This window comes from Urocampus carinirostris, chromosome 1 (genome assembly GCF_059441175.1).
Source record: "Urocampus carinirostris isolate Australia breed hairy pipefish chromosome 1, RoL_Ucar_1.0, whole genome shotgun sequence".
In the NCBI taxonomy this organism is placed as follows: Eukaryota; Metazoa; Chordata; class Actinopteri; order Syngnathiformes; family Syngnathidae; genus Urocampus; species Urocampus carinirostris.
Genome location: NC_142349.1, coordinates 63615746 through 63639652, shown reverse-complemented (window position 1 = coordinate 63639652; position 23907 = coordinate 63615746). Strand labels below are relative to the sequence as shown.

Below are 23907 nucleotides of genomic sequence, written 5' to 3'. Positions count from 1 at the left end.
CATTTACATGTCCTCACAGCGCTTTAGCCGCTTTTCCCTGGGTGCGACAAAAATAGGAATTTTATGTTGATCTTATTGGTTCTTTTATATTCTGTGAGTGTTTGCCCATCATTTTGTGAGACCCCTGTGGATGGACAGTCTAGTGGGCTCTGGGAGCATTGACCCCACATTCCCCCCGTAAGTATTTTTACATTTATAATGCAAACGGATTGTGTATCTTTAGAGCAACATCAAGAAGCTACATCTAGATGAATGTGTGCTCTTGTGTACTATTGAGTCATAAATACACTACTAATGAAAGGCAATGACATACCAAACAAGCCACACCCACAAAGCATAGTAAACGAGAAGAGTTTCATGCAAAAAAAAAACCTGCTTGCCATCTAATCATACTGAAAATAACGTGTCGTTCCAATGCTCGTGCTGTACAGTTTTAAGATATCGTATCGAAGAATGAACCGACCAAATCATCAATATTGTTATACGTCGGTGATTTGGTAAATTGGTTGGTAGGATCCCTTTACTACTAGAGTCGTAGGGGCACTAGTTCCTGTGATGTGTCTTAGGCAAATACACCCCGGTGGCGCCCGTCCCTCCCCGAACCAATTTACAGTATTAAATATCAGTACCAGGGTTCTTGTGATTGCTGCTATGACAGGATGCCGGTTCTTCAATGGTTTGCAGGGAGTTATTGCATACCTGTCGACGTCAGCCAATTGCTCCCCTTATTGATGATTGCAATTGAAATATCGAGCGATAATAAACCTTACAATAACAAGCGCAAAAAGGCACCTATTTACTCTTCCCTGTACATAATTGCTTTACGGAATTCACAAAAATATAGATTGAAATATGAAAAACAAAAAGAAAAATATAATTAGTCCAAACGGAATACAAAGAGCCCATTTTTTGAGGGACTGATTCGGGTTCATCTGTCAGTGATAGGCAATGCGCAATATTTTGGAGCCAATAATATGAATAAAATAAGTCAAAATTAGGATCATTTCCATGCTTTGACTTATGTTTTAATATCCTCCTCTTCTTCTCCACTACACAGCATCATCTCCAAACAGAAGAGCAGCTTCAGCGACAGACTGCTGTCACAGTCTTGTAACACGGACAGACTGAGGAGATCATTTCTTCCTCATGCCATGAGGCTTTTTAACTCCACCCGGAGGAGTAAAAGCCCACATTAAACCCCACCCCCACATATTGCATATTACCCTATTTTTATTACAGTGTCTATTTTATGTAGCACTATTTAACTACCCTGTATCAATACGTTAAATTGGGTATTTCTGTATTCTATTTATTTTATTTTATTATTTTATTTTTAAACACAATGATACTGCTGGAAGCGCACAAATTAGCGCTGATACAGAAAAACCACCACACATATTAACCAACGACGCAATTTAGAGGACAAAAAGCCCACAAGCGAGCACACCATGGGATTTGCGATCTTGTATGTATTGAGATTAAGCTATTTTTATTAACTATATTAGTATACATGTATATTCAAAAATATTATATTTTTTAATAAAACAAGTTTATGAGACCTTGGCGGCACCAATTAAACCCTGGCACGCACCAGGCTTCCTATTGCATTAAAAATACTGTATGTTCCAATTTTTATTAATATTATTGTTTTAAATGTCACATACTGCTTTCATTATGAATGTTTTCAGTGACAAAAAAAAATTGAACTATAAACAATGATCAAAATTGTTAATCCAAATCTCTAATAAACCATGTTTGAATGTAAATCTTAGGAATCTATGTTGGCAAAGTCCATAGTCTTGTCCGAATCTTGGTTGTGGTACTGTACCATTAATTAAAAAAGATGAGGAGCACCGTTAAATGAATGTATATGTTAAAACAGATGCCCTAAGTAAAAGTTCATTTATTTTCAGCCCCTCGTAGTGATACCCGATTGATAGGTCGAGGAGTTAATATTTGGGCGGCACTAAAAATACATCAAAGCATTAGAAGGGCTGTAATGGTTTTCAAGTCGAGCGCAACAACTGCTGGCGGCATGATAAAATAGTGATGAGATATGCCATTAAATAACACAGCAAAATGAACTCTTAAATTGCCAAGAGGGGCTCTTAAAATATGCTCAGAACTGGAGCTAAGTCAATGTCAGTGTGTAGTACGGATACAGGGCAACAAGTGCAAGCTCCATCTGTCAACAGAATGACTTCATAACGATTTTATAGGCAACATTAGTTTGGATTAATATCAAGAAGCAAGTGGAAAAGCATCATTATCTAAATTCAATACGTAATATAAAAATGGCACATTTTTTTAACAACATAAATAAAGCAAAATGTTAAGTCGTACATTAGCTATTGGGTCACTTTGAACAGTAATAGCCATTGAGTTTTCCACTGGGAAGAGGACACTGACGTTGAGTCATGTGCCATGAAAGCATATTAACTGCGATTACCTTTCCTCGCCTTCCATTGCCTCCATCCTGGTCTTCCCACTGCCAGTCCACGCCTCGCACTACTCGGCCTCCGGTGAAGATGCCTCTGGCGGTGATTTTCTTTGATTTGCGCCTCGACTCCAGGAGCACTCTGCCCACACCAGGGAAAACACCACTGAGTAATCTTGGTTTCTTGGAAAGTTTTTCCAGAGAAAAAATAAATAATCAAATTTAAAATATTACGTTAAATTGCATATCGTTAGCTTCTGTCCGAAACATGATCAGTCATAGTTTAGTAGATGACATTTTTTCTCCAGCAAATTCCTTAATGGTCTGTCTACTTGCATGAGAGTTAATTATTCAGAATCATTTGTCCAATCAAAGGAAAGCAAATTTATTTTTCTTGATGGAATGGCAATTTGAGGGTCCGTAAAAGTGATACTAGTGTTACTAAATTTTGCCCAAATGCCTGAAAACATGGTAATGTTATCTAATATGTGGCGGATGTCAATGTACAGTACTAAAAGAGACTCGCGTTTCAAGTGACATGTCATAAAAATGAAATTGGGCTACAATTAACATTTTCCATCGTTCAAAGGCAAAGGAACACATTTAACATCGGAAAAAGGACTTTAAAATCACACGACTATGCAAAACGTTTTAAAAGGTGAATACGTGACACTTATGAGATTGTTTTTATTTAGTAGAAGAGCATTTCATTGTTGAGTCTGCAACAAAATTCTCTATCTACATCTATGGTTGGTTGGTTCCCTTCACCACTAAGGTCATAGGAACACCATTTCCTGTGGTGTGTGTTGGGCAAGTACAGCCTGCTGGCTCCCATCCAGGCCAACGTACTGAAGCCATATTCCCCTCGTGGGAGGTGAGAGTCAAGAACACCTTCACATTCACCAGTTATTTCACCTGTTCTCTTCTCTTCCCAACCTGACACCAAACATTAAGCCCACAGCACAACTAGGACAAAAATCTCATATAACCTAAAAAAATAAGTTACTCTATGTAACAATTTACCAAAAATAACTTTGAATCCCTTTTTATTTTGAACTATTTAATGACTCAAATACATTTTAGGTAAAAGATCAACACCTCAGATATTCAGAATGGGAATTTCTGTTTCGAATATTTTCAGACTGGTTTTTGGGGTTAGAAAATACTTCAGTCTTTGGGTGTGACTTCATACGCACGCTGTATAAATGGAAGACAAAGTCTGCAGTTTAACTTTTTCTTTCTTAATGGTGTGATATTAATCAATTAGCATATACTCTGATTTGTTGGAAGGTTACAACTATAATGGGGAACTTGAACTAGCTGTTAAGACTAAACAAAATCCAACCATAGACACAAAACACTGCTCAAAATATAATAAAATAAATAATACAACTGCAGACATTCTGATCCTATAGCAGCAGCTGGAAAGTGGCAATCCAACACAGTCAACCACTCCCTCCACAGAACGGACTGAAAGAATCCATTCTGACGTAAGAACCACCCACCCCATCTCATTGGCATACAAGTGTGATCTCCCCCAAAGATCACCCCATCTATTGTCTAGCACACACCGCCTGTCTCGAGGGAAAGATGAAGCTGTCGTTTGAAAAGGCTGCCGTCTGTTAGGCCATGTGTTCATCTGAGTTGCGATGCTAGCTTATATAAAAGACTAATTTCAGGTAAATAAACTCACTCCACCAAACAGCCTACTGGTCACTTGGGTGTGAAGCCTTTGAAAAGTACCATAAGAACTATGTATTACGGTTCCAAAAATATTCATGTAAGAATGATGTCATCATATCTTGTAAATTGGGAGTTAAAGTAGATCATGAACCACTAGACCCAAACATAGAATTAATGTCACTATGTTTCAAAGGTGTGATGTTTTTTTTTATCAAGGTAGTAATCCTTAGGAAAACAAGGACAGAGTACCCTACAAAACAGCAAAAAAAAATGGAATCCCCTTAACTTTAAATGTGTTCCCTCCTTATTTCACATTTTCATTTGTTGCACAAGTGCAAAAATAGACAAAATAACAAAGAAAATTTCATGTTAAAGCACTCTTTAAATATATATTACATACAACTTAAATATGCATATCTACATATATACATACTGTATATATTTTTTTGTATTCAGAGCATGATTTACACCACACCATTAAATCTTATGCACCAAGCATATTATACATGGCATAGTCAAGGAAATTAATCATCTTGAAGCCCTTGCGGGTGTGTGTGTGTGTGAAACATTTACCCCCAGGGCTTCACTACGTTATGCCGTTTCATTTTCTTATCACTATTGGTTGCCTGTTGGTTTGCGTCACAGCATCCTGACAATACTAATATTCTATTGGCTGAACTCTCTTCCACAACTCTCTTATGCCCCGCTATACAGCAATTTCACTTTGACATCCCCACGTCATAATAGATTAAACGTGGTATCCCGGGGGTGTACTGTAATCAGAATATGGACTGGGTACGTTATATGGGTGGGAAGATTGGCTTTGCAAGGAACACATGAATTAACTTTTCAACTTCAGGTTACACATTACAGAGCTTATATTTTATTCTAAAGTTGATCCCACTTAAAATAGCTTAAAATGGAAACGGGTATATATACTCCAGTCAGTTCTTAAGTCACGTATCAATAATCGGTGATGACATCTTTCAAAGACGTCTCATGATATTACAGGAGTAGAGGAGTGACCAAACCATTACATTATTCACAATATATATCTATCTATCTATATGCATTTTGAATAATAATGACAACACTCTTACAGAGAAAAAAAGCTTTTATTTCGGCGAATGATTTTGGTTCAGTTTTGTCCACAAGAAAAACGACATAATTTTTAAGCTGTTTCCGATATCCATTTGTAGAAATCATTTGTGAGGTGACATCAGAAGCGAGGAACTCTAGTTTGAGCCATCTTTCCGAAGTCAAGCTGCTTGCTCAAGCTCGCTAAACTCCCACTGGCTAAAAACACATTTTCACATGCACTTTTATTGCATATCTTTTGTGATCCTGGGAAATTTAATCCTTAAGGAAGTTTTTTTCCCCCCGGTAATCTCTCTTTATCAATGAAACAAAACGAATGCTTCCAACCTGTGGACACTTTTACAGATGAGGGTCACATATCCTTCATCCATCTTATTTTGATCTTCTATCATGGGCAAGCAGGTGCTCATCCCAGCCGTCTACCAGTTGAGTAATAAAGCAACAGATTTGGCTGCATACTAACATGGAATTTAGTTTTTTGTTTTGATTTTAATGTTTAAAAAAACTTTTATTCAAGGTGTCTAGTAAGTCTACTTAAAGTACATAAATGTTTCATTTGCCTTTATTATTGTTAACGATTGAAATAGGGATCATGTGTTCATAGCTGATTAATATGATGCGTCAAAGCACCACATACACACGAGAAGTCTGTAAGTGCTTCTTTTTCTTTTTTTAACAAGTTCAACTATTTTTGTCTTGTTTTCCGACATTATCTCCAACGATCTTGCAAGTAAACGGCTCTAAAGTGAGGGCCAAACACCCGGTTGTCATGGTTACAGAAGCTCCTCTTGTTATTGGTCGGGTTGGACGGTAAAAGAGCTGGCCTCTCAAACTGGGCTTGCTAAAGTGATATATTTGTAAAAAATCAATAATATTTTCCTTTTAAATGGGAGCGGTGGAAAAAAAACCTAGTCACATTTGAGTTTCTTTTAGTGGAAAAAATTTAGAAATTAGAACGGCTTGAATTTCTTCTTGTGTCCCTTTAGTGACTAGCTTAGCCTTAATATTACATTCAAAAAGATTTACGCAAGGCGGGTTAGTTGCCTGGCAACTGAGGTCTGGGAGCACCCAGATAGATTATGTCTGCCGGTGGGAAAAGGCGCATTTAAACGTTCATAAAAAAGATTAAAAGAAAAATCTCAAACACCCAAATAAGGAATGACACACCCAAGACATGTTATTGCAACATAATCCTATGTGTTTTGTGTAATCTGGATTTTTGGTTTTAAGCGCAGTCTGACCAACTCACCTCTCGCTGCCTGGGGTGGTGATCCTATAGAAGCGGTGTCTCAGGTGATGTTTGTCTCCATGGTAACAGGTTGTGCAAAGGTCATAATTGGTGCACTCAGCACATTTCCAGCGAATGCCAATGATGGGCTGCTGACGGCAGGTGTCACACATTGTTCCGTCATGCTTGATGCCTGCGGGCCAAGGAGGAGTGTTGCTGAGTTAAGTGGATGCAAGTCGCTGCACATAAATCTCACTCAAACTACTTTTCCCACACTTATAAAAGATGACAAATGCAAAAAAAAAAAATCTTAGGGCATCTCCAAAGTCAGTACGTCAGTTGGAAAATAAGAGCCAGACAACTAGTGGCGGAGTCTTTAGTCCCCACCACAATTGACTTGGATTCAGTTCAGGGCATCTCTTGGTTTGCATTTTAGAAGCTCCATCAATTTTTTACACTGTGAAATAATGCAAAACTCTTTTTACAGTCAGTAGCAGCTGTTTCCCAAAATGTAGCTAAAATAACAAGATATGCACCTTTACATCATAAACTTTATATTGATTTTGAAACCCAAACTTAACAAAATACATACAGGGTTAAAATACGACCTCTTAATAAAAATCAGCCAAAGAAAATGTATGCCTACAATTATAAATTAGTGCTTTGAATTTCTTTACAGGGTTTTCCCCCTGCTATTTCCATAGTAGGATTAGTATCATGTTAGTATTGCGTCATGAAAGTTTAGCCTGATGTAGATTTGTCTTGTCGTGGATCTAACATAGTGTCAATTGCTTGGGAGATTAAACATGGTACTCAAAGATAACATGCAATAAAAGATTGAAAGGAATACTAAGACACAAGTGGTAAAATAATATTGTAAGAATGTAGACCCATTTTTTTAGAGTTAACAATGGGATCATTATGATGGCAACAGTTTGGATCCATGAATTGACCTACATGAGAAATGTCAAGATAGACTATATCTAGGCTAGATTTGTTCTATTTGGGGATATTCTGTGAATGATGGTTCATTTATTTGCAGCATGGGGCAACAAGTAGCAACTCAAGATAGAAAATGATAGGTTGGGCTGTTCCAAGAGTCACTGATTGGCTTGCTGCAATATGCCTCAATAGATGCTGTATATGCATTCAATAATACTAAATGGGTTTAGGTTGTTTTGAATAACACTGTCAAACTTTTTAATCAGACGTTACTCAGAGCAAACATCAAATGCATTCACAACCTTGAGAAGTAAAATTGTTTCACTTTCACCAAGTTTGAGACATCATTTGTTTTTACCTTATCGCACAAGCACAACAAAGTTCACAACAAAAGGTTGATCCATTAACTTGAAAATATAGATGATTTTTTTATAAATATATTAAACCCCCCCCCTCTGCAAACATTGCAAACCAGGAGAACAAGTGTGAGCAATGGACTCTTCTTGTAGCCATTGACCCGTTTCATGAATTGTCCTACAGAAGCTAATGCAGGTAGTTGCCTGTTCCAGTGTGTGCCTCAAACTTTGCTAGTGCAGAGTAAAACAGACGGGTGTGAATTGGATAAGACTTTCTGAATTTTTATGTATATAAAAATGAGTCACACAATTGAAAAATCTTCATGCAGATCATATCATGAGATCTGGTCAGCACTATTCTATTATTATATCTATATTATATCTATTCTATGTAGGAAAGGGCAAACCCGACTTTACTTCCTCAGAAGGCTGGCCTCCTTCAACATCTGCAAAAAGCTCCTGAAAATATTCTATGAGACAGTAGTGGCAAGCGCCCTCTTCTATGCGGCAGCGTGTTGGGGAGGCAGCGTCAAGAAGAAGGATGCCTCTCGTCTCAATAAACTGGCTAGGAAAGCGAGCTCTGTTGTGGGCAAAGAGCTGGACAGCCTAACAACAGTAGCTGAGAGACGAGCACTGAAAAAGCTGAGGTCAATCATGGACAATCCATCGCATCCACTACACAGCATTATCTCCAGACAGAAGAGCAGTTTCAGCGACAGACTGCTGTCACTGTCTTGCACTACACACTGGGTATTTGTATATTGTATTCTTTTGGCTTTATTATTGTACTGTTCTCAGCTCAGGGATGCTGCTGGAAATGTGAATTTCCCTTCGGGGATGAATAAAGTATCTATCTATCTATCTATCTATCTATCTATTCCACTATTGCCAAAGAGACAAGTGATGCAGCTAAGAGGTATTGTTTGTTATTTTATAGCTTGAAGGGCAACTAGTTTGATATGACTTTCTAAAATATGTTATTAGAATTAGAATTGTATTTATTGTCATTGATAACAACATAGCGAACATTGTGTACAACGAGATTAGACGCGGCACCACAGGATAAAAATGTAATAAAGACTTTAAAGAGAAAAATAAGATAAAGAATGTTGGGGGAAAAAAGGCAAAAATATTTACAATGTAGTCCTTGGAAACTTGCCTAAGTTGTAATCATCAGAACAATAGTGCAATGAAAAAAATAGTGCAATTACATTGAGCAAAAAAATATTTTTGAAATAATAAGTTACATACATTGACAATCGTGTTATTATGTAAATCGAAGAACAACTTATGTTATTCGGCGGCGCAGTGGTTAGCGCGTGTGCGACACAGTTCTGAGGTCATGAGATCAAACCTCCTGTGTGGAGTTTGCATGTTCTCCCCGTGCTTGCATGGGTTTCCTACGGGCACTCTGATTTCCTTCCACATTCCAAAAACTTGCATGTTATGTTAATTGGCTGGTCCAAATTGTCTCTAGGTGTGAATGAGCGAGCGATTTGTCTGTCGCTGTGTGCCCTGCAATTGGCTTGACAACCAGTTCAGGGTATCCCCTGCCCACTGCCCGAAGATAGCTGGGATGGGCTCCAGCACCCCTGCAACCCTACTGAGGATAAGCGGTGCAGATAAAGGATGGATGGAAGTTATGTTATTACCAGGTTGTAATCATCAGTACTATAGTTAAAATGGGCTAAATCGACCACTAAAACAGATACCTTAAATAAGGGCAATTACTGATGTACATATCTAATTCATAGGCTTATTCAAAAAAATATATTGGAAGAATTGATCACACAGTATAAGACATGTCAAGTCAAATTTAGTTGTATATACCGTATTTTCCGCACTATAAGGCGCACCGGGTTATAGGGCACACCCCCCAAAAATAGTTTTCGGTCCTATATCTTCCATACATAAGGCGCACCGGATTATAAGGCGCTACAATGGGAACGTCGACAAAACAGTCAGATAGTTCAGTCAAACTTACTACCCCCTTAACATTCCGAAAGCTTGCAAAGAAGCAAATACGTGTCTCAGACATATACGGAAACAGTGTCTGTACGATGTCACTCAAATGCATCGTTCCAAATATCATTCCGAAGGTTAAAGTCTTGGGATTCAAGAAATGCCAAACATTCCTTAGTTTCAATTTTATTTTTTGCTCGCAACTTTACTGTGCATGTGACAATAAACAGTGGGAATTGAGTTTAATTTAAAAATAGACTCATCACAGAAACAGAGATCAGTCTGAAACAAGATACTGGGAAAATATATAGCCGGAATAGCTCACCGAAGTCGTTGCGTTCAATAATAATGTGCAACCATGGTCCTCTTATATCCGTGAGTGTAGTGAATCCAGGAGAGTAAAATATTTACAAATACAGAATAATAAAACATGTTTCCTCTATGCCATAGTTCAAGCAAACTTGCTATTCACATTCATCTTTTTCGGCCAATTGCAGGCTTTGTTTTTGCCTATGCGAGCCTGTAAATGATAAAAAGGATCCGCCCTCTTTACCTCCGAATAAGTTTAGCCAATAGTGATCGATTCAAATGATGATTGACACATTGGCTGGGAAATGAAACGCCGGCATATGTATCCCAGCATACACCACGGACCACATCGCCTACGAGGGAAAAATCTAGTCGGCGGCTGCTTGGCTTTGTTGCGAGAACTTGCGACTTAATATTGATCCATATATAAGGCGCATGGTCAGCTTTTGAAAAAAAAAAGGCTTTTAGGTGCACCTTATAGTGCAGAAATTACGGTAAGTCTCAAAGGGCTGCACATGTCAGTTATTTCTCACACCAGTTAGAAATCACATTTCCAAAAAGTTACAATGACCCATCACTTGTGAGCTGTTTCAGAACCTGTCCACGGGCAACCAAGGTATTCCTAGGGAACAACTTGGTCCCCCTTGCTATAATGTCATGAGCAGGTTGCCACAGTTAGCTGATGGATGCGCAGTGGTTAACGCGTGTGCGGCACAGTTCTAAGGTCTTGGGAACCTCCTGTGTGGGTTCAAATCCAGCTACTGGACTTCCTGTGCGGAGTTTGTATGTTCTCCCCGTGCTTGGGTGGGTTTCCTCCCATATTCCAATGACATGCATTTCAGGTGGATTGGCCGATCCAAATTGTCCCTAGGTGTGAATGAGCGAGAGAGTTGTCTGTCCCTGTGTGCCCTGCGATTGGCTGGCAACCGGTTCAGGGTGCCCCCTGCCCACTGATTGCTGGGATGGGCTCCAGCACTCCCGCGACCCTACTGAGGATAAACAGTGCAGCTAATGGGATGAGATGGATAAAACACCTGTACAAGTTTATGTCACGCAGCTCTTTGTTTAAAAGTGATGATCAATGTGGTGGATTACTTTGTTAGAACTCCAAAACAAATAGTGTTTTAAATGTTCTACTTTTACGACTGTGTTGTGATGAGTGATGCATTCTATATGATTGTTCGAAAACTGAACATCTCTATTGAGTGTCGTTCGAATCGCGTGCTAGAAAACGAAGAAAACAATCCCACTGACAACAACAAAGACATTCCATTGACTTGATTGTATAGCAGTCTCGAGCGTCTGCATCCACTTAGGCCCAGTAAATAAAACTGCATCAGTGTGCAGGATCTGAACGTACCTGTTGGAGCACTGTCTAATATCCTCACGTCGTATGCTCCAGAGCAACGGTAGTTCGCAGCGGTTCCGTTATCCCAGACGACCACCACCTCCTCGGGACTTTCAAAACTCCTGACAGTGCCGACATGTCCCTCTCCGCCGTCCTGCTTGCCCCACTTCCAGTCGGGTCCTCGAACCACTCTCGCCCCTACTCCTTCCATCATGGCTCGGTTGTTCCGACCGGTGGTCATTTAAAAACTATAAGAAACCCCAACAAATAGTTTTTTTTCCCTGGGGGGGAAGTCGGCGAGCTAGCTGCGAGGACAGTTTTCCGAATGGAAGTCTGCAACTGAAGCCGCACAGCCCCCTCGGAAGCTAGCCGCGATGGCTGCTTGAAAGAGTCGGGTCTTCTTTAACAAACAAACACTGCATTCGTCGAGCCCTTGAAAATTGGGAAGTAATTACGCGGGGAGCTGGCGAAAAGACGACATTGTTTGCTATAATGGCCCCCCCTCGTCGTCTCGAGAATGCTAACCTCTTAAACTTAGCAAGCTAAGCTAGTTTCTGTGCTAAGCTAAGCTAGCAAGAAACCGCTCCTCGCACCAATTCGGTTTAATTTGAGGATCCCAAACGCATAGCGCGGCCGCAGATTATTCACCTAAAGGTGTTTCTCTTTGTCGGCCCCAGAGAGGTTTCTTCGTCTTCTCTTTCGCGCTGCCTAACCCCCCCTGCTGGAGTCAAGTCAGTATAAACCCGTCGCCATTATTGACAATCATCGTCTTTTCCCCCGAGTGGCCGAGACGAGCAATAACATGGAGATTCACGGAAATGTACGGAAAAGCACGAAGGAGGCACCAACGATCGGTACTTTACGTCGTGACGTCACAAGAGAGCCAGCTTTCCTGACTGTCTATTTGGAATCACATTGATTTGAGGAAAATATTGATCTACAAAACTCATACCTGTCAACCTGTACGTTTTTTCCGTACAAAGTACGCTTATTATGCATTTTAAGACGTGTAGTATGAGAAAATCTGTGCGGAAAAATTGTCAATTATGGGTACCACCCGTTATACACCGACTATCACGAAATGGCAAATCAATCAAGTCAAACGAGTTCACCGCGGAATCCTCTATCGTTTTTTCCGTTGCAAACGAAGCGAGCGGTTTGATGCTACTGTGCGCATGCATCTGCCACCTCGGATTTCACGTGGTAGTTATGTAGTGAAAGGAAGTCCGTCTCTTTTTAGAGAATCGGCTTTTTCGGCTCAACTCATTAAAGAGAGCCTCACTTGCTTTGATGCATTATATTACGAATGATTATGTTGTATAAAGAAGTTCAGAAAAAAAGGAAGTATAAAATGAGAAAATGAAAAAAGACAGGTTTGTGGTTATCCCTTTAATCAGTATATTACTAACAATAATTGAATGCTGAAAATGAATTCACAATTTGAATAAGTAAATGTATTATTCTACTTGATTATGTTTACATGTATTTTTCCTTCTACAGTGAACGTCCAAGCTACTTATTTTTTGAACTTTTTTTTATAATAAACCTCATTCATGTCGAGCAACTCAGTATCTCACAACAAAATGATAATTAACAATACATATGATATAAAGAAACACATGTACAATATATAATGTTAAACTACAGAAATAAACACCTTTGGAAAAAAAATATGGTGTAAGATAATTTTGTATTTTGTAAGGGAAAATACGACAGTTTATAAGGGCATGGAGCCCTGGAGGTTGACATGTATGATATTAAATATTGACCTACAAAACTTGTGATAAAGTTTTGTATTTTGAATAATATAATTTACAAAACAAAAATACAATAACCCTTTAAGTTACAAATTAACGGAAATATTGCAAGTATTTTATTCGTCTGCTTCTGACTCCCCCTTTTCGAACATGTTATGATTACATTATTTTGTTGTTGAGTCATTGTTTTTGTCCTGTTTTTATTTTGATGTTCGAAATAAAGTTTTCATTCATTTCATGAATTCATTCATTGCTTTAATATTATGAATGCCATATGTAGAAATTAATACCTTCAAACATATTCAGTACGAATAAATGAGCACATGAATAAATCACATTATACCTAAATTCATGAAATACATTTCAATTGATTCATATATTTACTCATTTTGTCATTTAATTTGTCATTTATTTGTTTTGATATTTATAATTCATGTATTTTGTCGTGTATTTTGTCACAACAGACCTTAAATTAAATGTGAAGACAGCATAGTTGCCTTACTGTCTCTTATTGGTTGATCATTGATGAACCAAACTGCTTCCACACTAATCAGCCAATAGATGGAAAGTTCACCTAGTTTGACCCGCCCCCTCATTTGAATAAAACTTTATTGTGACAAAATACACGACAAAATAAATTACAAAACATATCACAATAAATCAATGACAAAATGGATAAATATACGAATAAAATGCACTTACGTAATAGATTTACGTAAAACATGATTTTTACGATATGGCATGTAGTATTTGTAGATATTTTTTTATTTATAAATATATTTCTACACATGGCAGGATTGGGATATAATGGAACAAGTATACAGTACAGGCAATATTAAAGCAATATTAAAATACAGAAATAAAAAAACATACATATTTCTGTTGATTTTTTTTAATAAATCCAGAATATATGACTTTTTTCAAAGAATGCATCACAGGAAATGAAGAACATCATAACAATATTGTAATTTACTGGGAGAGTCGTGTATATTCTTTGCAACTATAGTAAAATATGTATCTCTTTTTTATCAAACACTGATTTATACGTAACAAAATAAAATGTTGAAAATGTTCATTGATTTTCAATGAAGTCGCTTGTGAAAACCTTGTTTTTGTCACGGGACCAGACCAGATCGGAGGCAGGAGGCAGGAAGGGTGAACTCATTCGTGTTCACGATCAGTTACTTTTTTTAAGGAAATAAAAGTCGTCCAACACTCAGGGACAAAAACAAAAACAGGCTTACAGGAACTCAGACTAGGAATACTCACAAAACAGGCTTTTACTCCAACGGGCAAGTACAGGTTTCCTCAAGTCAAACAGAACAGAATAATGCAAAGTAATGCAATGAACCCGCAACCGACAATCCCCAAAACCCGCCTTTAAGAAGCACACGCGCAAATTAGAAAATCTGCTACAGCCGGTGCCAAGGGGGCGGGGCCAGCCGATCGCCACGGTGACCATGTGTCCAGCATGACAGTTTTAGCATTTATCAATTCGTATTTGTTTTAATAATTGAAAAAAGAAATACAATCACACATTTATTTATGAAGACGCTAAACCGTAATAAATGCTTCTTGTGTTTATATTCTGATTAAAGTTGTCACCCTCAACAAACACTGACAAATTTAGAAATGATTGTTAACATAAGCAGCACGGCGGCACAGTGGTTAGCGCTTGTGCGGCACAGTTCTGAGGTCATGAGATCGAACCTACCTTTGTGGAGTTTACATGTTCCATACTCAATAGGGTTTCCAAAATTATGGTTATATAATGTTTAAAGGGACAGTGTGTATGCCTAGTTTTGGTGTTTAGCCCTCGGATGCAGGACATACCAGTACGTACACTCTTCCATGAGTCTTGAAAAATTAGTGGTAAAATATAAATAAAACATAAATCATGTTTTATGAGGCAGCACGGCAGCGCAGTGGTTAGCGCGTCTGCGGCACAGTTCTGAGGTCATGAGATCGAACCTACCTTTGTGGAGTTTACATGTTCTCCCTGTGCTTGCGTGGGTTTCCTCCGGGCACTCTGATTTCCTTCCACATTCCAAAAACATGCATGTCAGGTTAATTAGCCGGTCCAAATTGTGTCTAGGTGAGAATGAGCGAGCGAGTTGTCTGTGTGCCATGCAACTGGCTGGCAACCAGTTCAGGGTGTCCCCTGCCTGCTGCCAGAATTATGCTGGGATGGGCTCCAGCACCCCTGCGACCCTACTGACGATAAGCGGTGCAGATAATGGATGGATGGATGATGTTTTATGAGAAATACCTGGAATATGACAATATAACAACTTTTTTTATTCAATTATTATTATCATTATTATTTTTATTGTTTATTAATGCAAAATCCATTGCATTAATTTCGATATATAACAAAAAAATGTTCTATACTCAATAAGGTTTCAAACATTATCATCACATAATAGTAATAATAGTTTAAATGGACAGTGTGTATGATTTGATCATTAGATGCCGCTGTATGGTGTAGTGCACAGGTGTCAAAGAGGCAGCCCGCGGGCCAGATCAGGCCCGCTAATGGATTGAATCCGGCCCGCGAGACAACACTCAGAGAAGCGCAAGAGAAAAACGAGCTGCAGGTTGAAATATTTAAACTTGATGTTGCCAAAGCCAGGTGCCTCTCACAAAGACACTGTACTTGTATTTATTTCTCTCTCTTTCTCTCTCTCTCTCTTTTCCACCCCTTTTCTCCCACTCTCTCTCTTTCACTCTCTGTGTCTCTTTTTTTCTCTTCCTTTGTTGCTCTTTGTCTCTTTCACTCTCTTCTTTTGCTCTAACTTCCTTTTTTCCTTTTCTTTTTCTCTCTTCCTACCCTTTGCACTTTCTTTTCTCTTTTCTCTCCTTCTGTCTTTCTATTTCTCTTCGGATTTCTTTCTTCCTCTCCCTTTTTTTTGTCCCCTCTTTCATGACTTTTTATCTCTTTTGTTTTTCACGCTCTCTCCCTATCTCTCTTTTTCTTTCTCTTTAATCTACTAGTCCGGCCCCCGACAGAATGTTTGTTCTATCGTGTGGCCCCTGAGTTCAAATGAGTTTGACACCCCTGGTGTAGTGCAACCTGAAAGGATTGCTTAAAAGCGCAAAGAAGAATACAAACTATGGGGACTCAAAGTGACTAAAACGCACCATTTTATTTCTCATTTCTCTTGCCCTGCCTTTTGGTGAGCCCCAGGGTATGTAAAATAAACGGAAATTTCTCAACCTACGAGTATTCAAAAATCTAAGTTGATATGATAGTTCATGTTTTCTTGCTGATTGTTAAGGTCACAAATACAGTCTGTGACTTCAAAATATTCTACTTGCTGACGTCATTTTTGGGCTGATATCATCATTGCAGCCTCTGTCAATATGTGAAATTCTTCGATGCGCTCGAATCAACTCTGCCTTTTTCATCTGTTTGGGGTTTTGGGTTGGCATTTGGCACTTTTCTTCATTTCGCCATTTTCATCATAGAATAAAAAAAACGCGGTCACGCGCATTTGAAATCTCTTACCCCTATCCCCCCATTCCCTTGCCTCCTTTCCTCCAACGAAATACAATTTGTGGCCGGAACATCAAAGGTAAAAAAAAAAAAAGCAAAAAGGAGCCGTGGATAATACTATATAAAGGCTCTTTGAACTCAGTTGGGCGTTAACACATACCTTATAGATGAAATATCTGATTCAAGGGGCGGCAGTAGCTCAGGAGGGAGAGCACTCATCTTGGGATCAAGGGATCCCAGTTCGAATCCCGGCTCTTCCGTGTTACATGTCGAAGTGTCCTTGGGTAAGACACTGAACCCCTAATACCCCCAATAAGCAGGTTAGCGTCTTACATGGCTGCAAGGCCGCTATTGGGAAATGTGGAGCACATTGTAAAGCGCTTTGGGAAGTCATAGACTTGAAAAGCGCTATAGAAATGCAGATCATTTCATTCTAAACATTTTAAGGACACCTCAAACCAGGCACTCCGCCAGTTATTCAATATAGTTTTTAAATATATTTATTTTTTACCACTAGGAGACGCTAAATAACACACACGGTCTCAATAAGAATGTTTAGCCTCAGATAGAAATCCAAGACGGGCAGCACGGCGGGGCAGTGGTTAGGGCGTGTGCGGCACAGTTCTGAGGTCATGGGTTCAAATCCAGCTACCAGCCTTCCTGTGTGGAGTTTGCATGTTCTCCCTCTCCGGGCACTCCGGTTTCCTCCCACATTCTAAAAACATGCATGTCAGGTTAATTGGTCGGTCCATATTGTCCTTAGGTGTGAATGTGTCAGCAAATTGTCTGTCCCGGTGTGCCCTGCGACTGGCCTACCCACTGCCTGAAGATAGCAAGGATGGGGTCCAGCACCCCCGCGACCAATGTTCCTTCTAATTTTCCACGGGTCTGAGCATTCACACAAAGTCGGTGAGCAACGCTTGAAACAACAGTGAGCAACAGCAATCCCAAGTGTGGCGACTAAATCATTATAAAACATATCGCAAACTTGACATCATGTTACATTTTGCCGAGTTTCCGGCAATGCAAAATTATTTTTCTCTTTTGAATGAATTGACTCATGTACTATTGCAAAGGTTGCACGGCCTACAAACGTCGTTTGTTCTTACAATTCTTTCACAAGATATCCATTTCTTTTTATTTCATGATATATTTTGTCGCATAATATTAACATTTTTGGGGGCTTATTTAGTCGGTTGTAAGATACAGAACTGTAATTAATCACATTTTTTAGTGGAAGTACAATGTTGGCAACAAGATTCACTTGATATCATTGGAAATTATTTGAATGCAACACAAACTTTTTATTCTTTTTTCGGTGTTTTTTTCTACTTTTTTTAAAAAATTCCATTTAAAAAATCTCTATTTTTTCCGAGCTGTTACTTTTTTCTTTTTGTTCTCTATTTACTTTTTTCATACATTTCTTTCTTTTCTTTTTTTCTGGCTTTTTTAAAAAATTTTCCTTCTTTTTTTCTCTTCCTTTTGTTTCTTTTTTTCTCAGCTTTTCACTCCTTTTTCCTTTTGGTATTTTTTTCTTTTTTGTTCTATTCCCCCCTTACTTTAGGTCAATTTGTGCATAATTTTACTTAATATTTGGTCATGTTGGGATTAAAGAAGCAAAAACAACCTTAAGAGCCGTTTAGGACCCGAAAGAGACGGTTCCTTTTTAGTGAGCCGAGCCGAAGAAGCCGGTTCTCTTAACTTTACTCAACTTCGTTCGACTTCAAAATACCGCATTCAGGACACAACGTCAGGGGAACCCGTGTGTTTTTACCTTCATGCACTGTAACTTTGACTTAAGTCGCTTCTTAATACGTAATTTTGAGCCCTCATTTTTGTGCGCTGGCTAGATTTTCTTGTGCGCTGAGAATGTGCGAGCAGTGCGCAATTGCACACGCGCGCAGCTTAGAGCGAACACTGCCCGCGACCCTACTGAGGATAAGCGGTGCAGATCATGGATGGATGGATGGATGGAAATCCAAGACGGCTGCACTTCCGCGCATGCGTGTTTCCGATGGCGTTTCAACCAACCCCTCCGATTCTCTCATTTCTGCACCGGGCATCACGGGGTCAACTTAACACAGGAAAACAGCGCCATCACACGGCAAAACCTTGTAACTACACCCGGTTTTGCACTCCCTGCCCTTTCTCACTAGGTCCCCTTGACTGTCTCCTTCATAGCAGCACACACCCGCCCGCGCACGCGCACCGCCAACACGCGCCACGGCTTCCGAGACGGTCCTCGCTGCCCACCGAGACCCTTTCTTTTCTCCAGAACCGAGAAGGGGGAATGATCTCACGGCCATGATCTCGTCGCCGCTCAGTTTGGACGTTTTAACGCGAGACCTGTCGCATTATTTGGAGAAACAAGTGAAAGTTGGATTGCTGGGCTCGGGGGTGGGACTGTCTCTGGTGCTCGGCTTCAGCGCGGCGTACACCTGCTACTACCTCATCTCGGTGGCTAAGGTAAGGACTGGGAAGACTGGGCAAACTGGGAGGACTGCGGTTACTGATTGCACCGGCGACAATTAAAAAAAAAGCGACGGCGGCGACGCCGGTTCCTCCTCAGTGTGACCGGACTGAAGAGCCTCTGTGTTTATATCAAATCCCACTCGTAAATCGAATTATTATATTCCTAAATTACTTGACATGCGTGTAAATAACACACACATCCATGATATGACACACATGCACTCATGCGATCAATTTCAGCTCACCGGATGTATTAATACAATGCAGTGAGAAGCGCTCAAGTGCGCCCCTTGTGTTTGTACTTATAACTTAATTTTTGGGAGAATGATTATCATTTTAAAATCGTATTTTTATACGTTTTTAAGTATTGCAGACGTCAACACATTTTTAAACCCGTCACGCTATTTTTGAGGGGCTGAGTGCATAGTCCTAGTTTTTCCTTTACTACTGCTACCTTTACTACGACCAATAACAATGCAGATAATATTTTGTGATAAAAATAAACTTTATAAAAACACTATATCCTAGGACAGGGGCCATCCATCTTTTGGAAGCCCAGAGATACTTTTTTTTAATTTTCTATTTCTAAAATTTCTAAAATAACAACTTGTAGGTGGTGTATCCCTGGACACAAAGAAAAGATTTCCATCTGCCGCAGGGATGTCGAAATTTTGGACTAGCGTGTGACGTCATCCGCTCCGCCACAAGCACCCCTTGGGCATCATGTTAATCTGTTAAAAAACAACAGGGTAGACTGCTGGAAGTGTGAATTTCTCTACGGGGATGAATAAAGTATCTCTCTCTCTCTCTCTCCTCTCTCTCTCTCTCTCTCTCTCTCTCTGTTACAATGTTATTATAATGTTATTACCGGGTTATTAAAAATACGGTTAAATAGGCTCAGTCAACCACAACAATATATTTTCTTGTATAAGCACGCTAAGTAATTTAATTACATCAATGATAGACAAATTTTAAAGATAAATTTGGAAGAACTGAGCATAATGACAATGATCAAAATCTCTAATGCAGTGCAATCGTCCTGTCCCATGTGAAGAAAAACACCCCCAAAAGCATGATGCTACCACCCCCATGCTTCGCAGTAGGGATGGTGATCTTCGGATTGTACTCTTCATTCTTTTTCCTCCAAACATGCTTAGTAGAATGATCACACAAATAAATTATTAGAAAATCAAGGATTGTATGTATTTTTGCGCCTGCCACAAGACAGAGGACATTGGTTCGAGCCTCTGTCAAGTCATACCTAAAACCCCCCATTGCTCCCCTGCTTGGCATTCGTGGTTGGAATTGGGGTTTGGTCATCTAATGACTCGCAACAAGAGGTGTTGCGACACATCGGTTGGGTACAGGGTTGGGTAGGGTTACTTTAACTGGATTACTTTCAATTATTTTTGGATTACTCCAATACCAAATATGCTTATAAAAGACAAAAGAAACAAAATATGAATAAAATGATGACTCACAACACGTGGTAAGCTTTCTCTCCTGGCTTTGATTTCTTTGATCTCCGGCAAAACTAACATAAAATGCGACAGAAACAAAATGAAAATAAATCCAAACAGCTTGCCAACATCATTTTTGCCGTTCCAGGTATTCCGTTAAGTGTAAGATAGCACCAACTTAGTAAACTAAATAAAAGTTGCCGACCAGTGATAGTAAACCCTTGTAATCTACTTCTCTAAGACATATCATACAAGAAAACAAAGTAAAGAATTTAGCTCAGGAGGTAGAGCGCTCGTCTTGGGAGCAAGAGATGGCCGGTTCGATTCCCGGCTCCCCGTGTTATATGTCGAAGTTTCCTTGGGCAAGACACTGAATCCCTAATGCCACCAACAAGCAGGTTGGTGCCTTGCATGGCTGCATGGTCGCTATTGGTGTGTGAGTGTGTGTGAATGGGAAAGTGTGAAGCACATTGTAAAGCGCTTTGGGAGGTCATTGACTTGAAAAGCGCTATAGAAATGCAGACCATTTACCATTTAACCCAAAAACTGAAATCGAAATAATGAAAGTCAACAGCTTATTTATCAATAAACTTATTGAATACGTTTCTGTGTATCTTTTACAGAAGCCGCAGCTCATTTCAGGGGGCAAGAAATTCTACCAATTCCTACGCGAGCAATGCCCAATTGTGTCAGAGACCTACTACCCAACATTCTGGTGCTGGGAAAGCCGCATCCAGACGCTGCTCAGACCCTTTGTCACCGCCAAGCCCGGAGTTGTCTACAGGAAGTGAGTTTTAATTATCTAATAGCAAATTAATCACCAACTGTTTTCATAGGGGATTAATGTAACTCCTCGGTACTTCATGCTCTGTACTCCGCAGCTTCAGTGTGTTGCGTGTTAAAAAATACCGTAAATTCCGGAGTATAGAGCGCACCTGATTATAAGCCGCACCCACCACATTACACAAGCCGCACCGGTATATTAGCCGCATGCGCCCACATTGAAAAAATGCAACACAAACACAAGATGAACCCATACCAGACACAGTCCAAAAAACACAGCCGTTAAAATGAACGGAAAATGATACCGGTACTTAACATTTAATGCAGACCTGCAGAGTCCGGGTGCCCGTTGAAAGTAATCCAAGGAAAAAAATGTATATTTCCAAAGGTAAGGGTGGGAAAAATATATATCCACTATTGTCGGCCGCATCCAAAAACACGTCTCACCTTTACTCCACTTCCCGTCAGCCCGCGTTTGCCCCACCCCTTCTTTCTCATTTGCTCGTACAAAACATATCAGAATAAGTTTTTAAAATAAATACATTACAAAAATATAAAGTTGCAAATACATATTATACATGGTTACACATATTTACAAAGAAAGACGGTACACCGAGAGAGTTTTCAAAGCTTTAATTATAAGATTATAACTTTCATCCCAAACCGTGCCTGTGAAGGGTAGCAAAACGCTACTAGCATCACGCTCGCAACACAGTAAACAGTTGCAGTCTAAACTTTACCTTTTGTACTCGAGCGCCGCTGGCAGCCGTTAGAAAAATGACATAAATTGGCCGCATCACTGAATAAGCCGCAGGGTTGAAAGTTTGGGAAAAAAGTAGCGGCTTATAGTCCGGAATTTACGGTAATTATTTATTTTATCTGATCTGAGATCATACATTATAGCGTCATTGCTTTTTTTAATGTTCGTGTGCATGTGTGTGTGTGTGTGTGTGTGTGTATTTGGGTCCTTCCGTACAATGCTTTATAATACACCGCCCATTCCTGTGCCTCTTTGACCCCTACCTGGTTCAAACGGACAGGAAACCCACAGAGGTGAATAGTAAATGTACCAATGTGATACCTTATTTCCTCCTCATCGACTCAGCATTCTAGAACAAGAATGCGCAAAAGAATTGGGGGGGCGGCTGAGGTAGTGGGTTTCCCCCTTATTTGCCAGCTCATTTTCCTTCACCAGATGTAGTTTCACAGAGGCCAGTGCCTATCTTCTGGAGAAAACTAAAGGAGGAATGAGAATTAGCATAGTCAAGTCAATGTCATGGTTGCTATGGTGTCCAATTGGCCCCGCCCGTTTGTGTCACGGTTGCAATGGTGTCCTATTGGCCCCGCCCGTGTAGCGCCAGCTGCGGCTTGTTGAGAGATTGACTTTCTGTCTAGATTAAGCTCAGCGCTCTCTTGTTTCGGTTGTCAACCCGTCAAACGAACTTCTGCCCCACAAGACGTGGGTTCAGACTCGGTCCTGGTTTCCTGTTGATATATCCAGTCCGGTATTGTTCCCGTTTATTTTTGTCCTGTTTAATATGGGGCGGCAGTGGCTCAGGAGGTAGAGCGCTCGTTTTGGGATCAAGAGATCGCAGTTCGAATCCCGGCTCCTCCGTGTTACATGTCGAAGTGTCCTTGGGTAAGACGCTGAACCCCTAATACCCCCAATAAGCAGGTTAGCGCCTTACATGGCTGCTATTGGGAAATGTGAAGCACACTGTAAAGCGCTTTGGGAAGTCCTAACTTGAAAAGCGCTATATGAATGCAGATCATTTCATTTCATTTCAATTTCGGGTTCCAGTTTTATTTCCGTCTGTTTTTGTCCTGTTTTTTATTTTCTCCAGTTTCATTCCCGTCTAGTTTCTCCTGTTAGTTATCCATATCCTGATTTGTTGTCAATCCTGTCTGTCCCTTCCTGTAGGGTATCGACCCCATCTGTCCGATATCAACTCGGACAATTGGAATCGGTCTCGTCGGTCTCTGGCTTCCTGTCCTTCCACGCCAGACCGGCTTTCTAAACTGCATTACTCCCCATTTCCCGTATAAAAAAAGGCTTGTGTGAGAACGTCACGCGATTGGGTCCTGTATCTGTTCTGGTTCTGACAGTCAAGTCATGTTTATTTGTATAGCCTTTAATTACAAAGGGTCTCAATGGGCTGAGATTATTGCAAACCACAGACTATTATGACACCATCCCCTGATCTAAAACCTACATGAGGGCAAATAATACACAGATATCGATAACATAAAGTAAAATATAGGTTATTCATATGCTATAGAATAGGAGTGTGTTTTAAGCTTAGATTTCAACATTTCCACTTCTAGAGCACCGGTGTCAAACAGGCAGCCCGCGGGCCAGATCAGGCCCACCAGTGGTTTGAATCTGGCCCGCAAGACAACAGTGAGAGAAGTGCAAGAGAAAAATGAGCTGCAGTTTTAAATATGACCACCTGAAGTTACCCAAGCCAGTTAACACTTGCAAACAGCTGTGGTAGTATTTCTCTATTTCTCTCCCACTCTTTCTTTCTTCTGTTCACTCTCTCTTTTTCTCTCTTTTCTCTTTTTCTCTCTCACTT

At 39.9% G+C, this 23907-nt stretch overlaps 2 protein-coding genes across 5 annotated transcripts in view; one reads left to right on the top strand and one right to left on the bottom strand.

Annotated features, from left to right (window-relative positions):
• mib1 (MIB E3 ubiquitin protein ligase 1) overlaps nucleotides 1–12133 on the bottom strand; it is a 72021-nt gene extending 59888 nt beyond the window's left edge. For all 4 annotated transcript variants that reach the window (XM_088348181.1, XM_088348190.1, XM_088348198.1 and 1 more), the window contains exons 1-3: nucleotides 11376–12133; nucleotides 6468–6639; nucleotides 2450–2579 (exon numbers count right to left, since the gene is read on the bottom strand). In XM_088348181.1, the coding sequence (XP_088204307.1) occupies nucleotides 2450–2579; nucleotides 6468–6639; nucleotides 11376–11604 (531 nt within the window). In that variant the 5' untranslated portion in view covers nucleotides 11605–12133. The remainder of the gene's footprint in view (nucleotides 1–2449; nucleotides 2580–6467; nucleotides 6640–11375) is intronic.
• Nucleotides 12134–18799: 6666 nt separating this feature from the next.
• Nucleotides 18800–23907, top strand: part of abhd3 (abhydrolase domain containing 3, phospholipase) — a 50607-nt gene continuing 45499 nt past the window's right edge. Inside the window, exons 1-2 of the mRNA XM_088348240.1 lie at nucleotides 18800–19082; nucleotides 21172–21335. Of these exons, the coding sequence (XP_088204366.1) occupies nucleotides 18921–19082; nucleotides 21172–21335 (326 nt within the window). The 5' untranslated portion in view covers nucleotides 18800–18920. The remainder of the gene's footprint in view (nucleotides 19083–21171; nucleotides 21336–23907) is intronic.